Below are 2,500 nucleotides of genomic sequence, written 5' to 3'. Positions count from 1 at the left end.
GTAAAATATTATAGGTTTCAGAACTATAGAATGTAGTGTATCTCTGTTAGGATAGGCTTCTTAGTTTCTCCTTTGATAGCTGCAGAAAACTGTATTGCTTCGGTGGGTGATTCTTATACGTAACATTGATGCAAAATAATTACGTAGCGCAGTAACCCGACAGCCGTTCACTTTAGGTTGAAATGTCTTCCGCAGGTGAACGGAGGCTGGAACAGCTCATGGTGCTCACTTTGTGAAAACCCTGTGACCAGCTGTTGGGTATAATCCTGCACGACAGAAGGAAAAGTTATACTTTTGAATAGGAGACTAGAGTCTAATTCTTTACGCAAATTACATATCAACTGTATTAATCATTGTACTAAAATAGACACAAAATAATGTACCTACGCACTTAAATAGTTCTGACATAATTATATAATCAGTTTGATAAATGAGTGTTCCATTTTGACACACGTTGACACATTTTTTTTATAACTGTATTTTAATACATTCTGACACATCGTAGCACACTGCTCTCCCTCTCTCTCTCTCTCTCTCTCTCTCTCTCTCTCTGTCTCTTTCTCTCTCTCTCTCTCTCTCTCTCTCTCTCTCTCTCTCTCTCTCTCTCTCTCTCTCTCTCTCTCTCTCTCTCTCTCTCTCTCTGTAATGGGGTTCATGGCTGTAGGCAGACATATATGGGTAGCTCTGCCCATAGAATGATAACTTAATGTATTAATTGAAAAGTAATTTGTTGACGAATTGGTAGGTAAGATATACCGATTAACTTTTGTAACTTACTCCAGATGATTTTTTGTGTCTGTTTTCCTTTTCGTCTGTGTGTACACATTACTGTGATTGTGTTTGTGCTCATAGATACATAAGATTACATACGTAACAGAACTCCGTAACCAAGGTGTTTTACTGCTCTCTTTCAGCGCCGTGACCAATGCCGGCGTGGAGATCCTGCGAAATGATTCGTTCACTCGCTATCGCTCTACACTGCAGGAAATGTGAGTAGTCAGGTTCTATCACTACAAAAGGATATCTCATTTTCGTTATTGTGATTATATTATGACTACCTTTTTCATAATGGTTCTTTTCGTTTTTATTATTATTATTGCTTTTATTGTTGTTGTTGTTGTTGTTATTTGAATTATTGCTGTTATTGTTATACTTTTTGTTACTGCTGTTGTTCTTCATATATACATTATTTACTATAATTACTATTTTTGTTATTATTATTACTATTATCATTATCAGTATCATTATCATTATCATTATCATTATCATTATCATTATTATTATTATTATTATTATTATTATTATTATTATTATTATTATTGTTATTATTATTATCATTAGTGTTATTATTATTATTATTATTGATGTTGTTATGCTATTATTATCATTATTATTATTATCATTATCATAATTATTATTATTATTATTATTGATATTATCATCATCATCAATATTATCATTATTATTTTCATTATTATTATTATTATTATTATTATTATTATTATTATTATTATTATTATTACAACTACTACTACTACTACTATAATTGTTCTTATTATTAGCAGTAGTAGCATAGTGGTAGTAATAATAGTATTATAATGATTATTGTTATTGATATTATAACTATTATCGTTTTATCATTATTTTGTTTTTTGCATTATTGTCATTCATATGATTTATATTTATACTGTTCATATTATTATTATTATTTTTATTATTATTATTATTATTATTATTGTTATTATTATTATTATTATCATTATTATAATATCGTTATTGTATTGTTATTAATTATCATATTGTTATTTATAATATCATTGTCATTATCAATAATGTTATTATTGTTGTTGTTACTATTATTATCATTATATTATTAATATTATTATTGTTATAATTACTTTTCTCATTCTTTATTTTTTATTACTAATATTATTATCACAGAAATCATCATCATTATCATTATTACCATTGTTGTTTTGAATTTACATTTTTTATCATTATTATGATAATTATTGTTAGTATCATCTTTAATAATTATTATTATCATTATTATTATTATTATAACAATAATTATAATAATAATAATATTAATAATAATAATAACGATAATAAAAATAATAATAATAATATTAATAATAATATTAATTATTATTATTATTATTATTATTGTTATCATTATTGTCGTTCTGATTATTTTCACCATCACTATCATCATAATCGTCATCATTAATTTTCTATTATCATTATTACCATCAAATCATAATTGCATCATTATTGTTATATTCTACTGTTATCATTATCATTATTATTATTTTATTATTATCATTATTACTATTATTATTATTATTATTATTATAATAAATATTGTTATTACTTTTGTTTTTGCTGTTTTGTTATTGTAATTATTATTATTACTGTTATCATTATCATTATCGTTATTAATAAAGAAAGAATATTGTTCTTATTACTATCATTACTATAATTATTAACATTACCATAA

The 2,500-nt window shown here is 24.6% G+C and overlaps 1 protein-coding gene across 3 annotated transcripts in view; it reads left to right on the top strand.

The window, feature by feature from the left end:
- Positions 1 to 2,500, top strand: part of LOC125040805 — a 139,205-nt gene that overhangs the window by 87,105 nt on the left and 49,600 nt on the right. For all 3 annotated transcript variants that reach the window (XM_047635536.1, XM_047635537.1, XM_047635535.1), the window contains exon 4: positions 915 to 989. In XM_047635536.1, coding sequence (XP_047491492.1) covers positions 915 to 989 — 75 coding nt within the window. The remainder of the gene's footprint in view (positions 1 to 914; positions 990 to 2,500) is intronic.

The sequence above is a fragment of the Penaeus chinensis genome, chromosome 29 (genome assembly GCF_019202785.1).
Source record: "Penaeus chinensis breed Huanghai No. 1 chromosome 29, ASM1920278v2, whole genome shotgun sequence".
In the NCBI taxonomy this organism is placed as follows: Eukaryota; Metazoa; Arthropoda; class Malacostraca; order Decapoda; family Penaeidae; genus Penaeus; species Penaeus chinensis.
The sequence above is the reverse complement of the archived record's forward strand: the minus strand, read 5'-3'. Positions and strand labels throughout refer to the sequence as shown.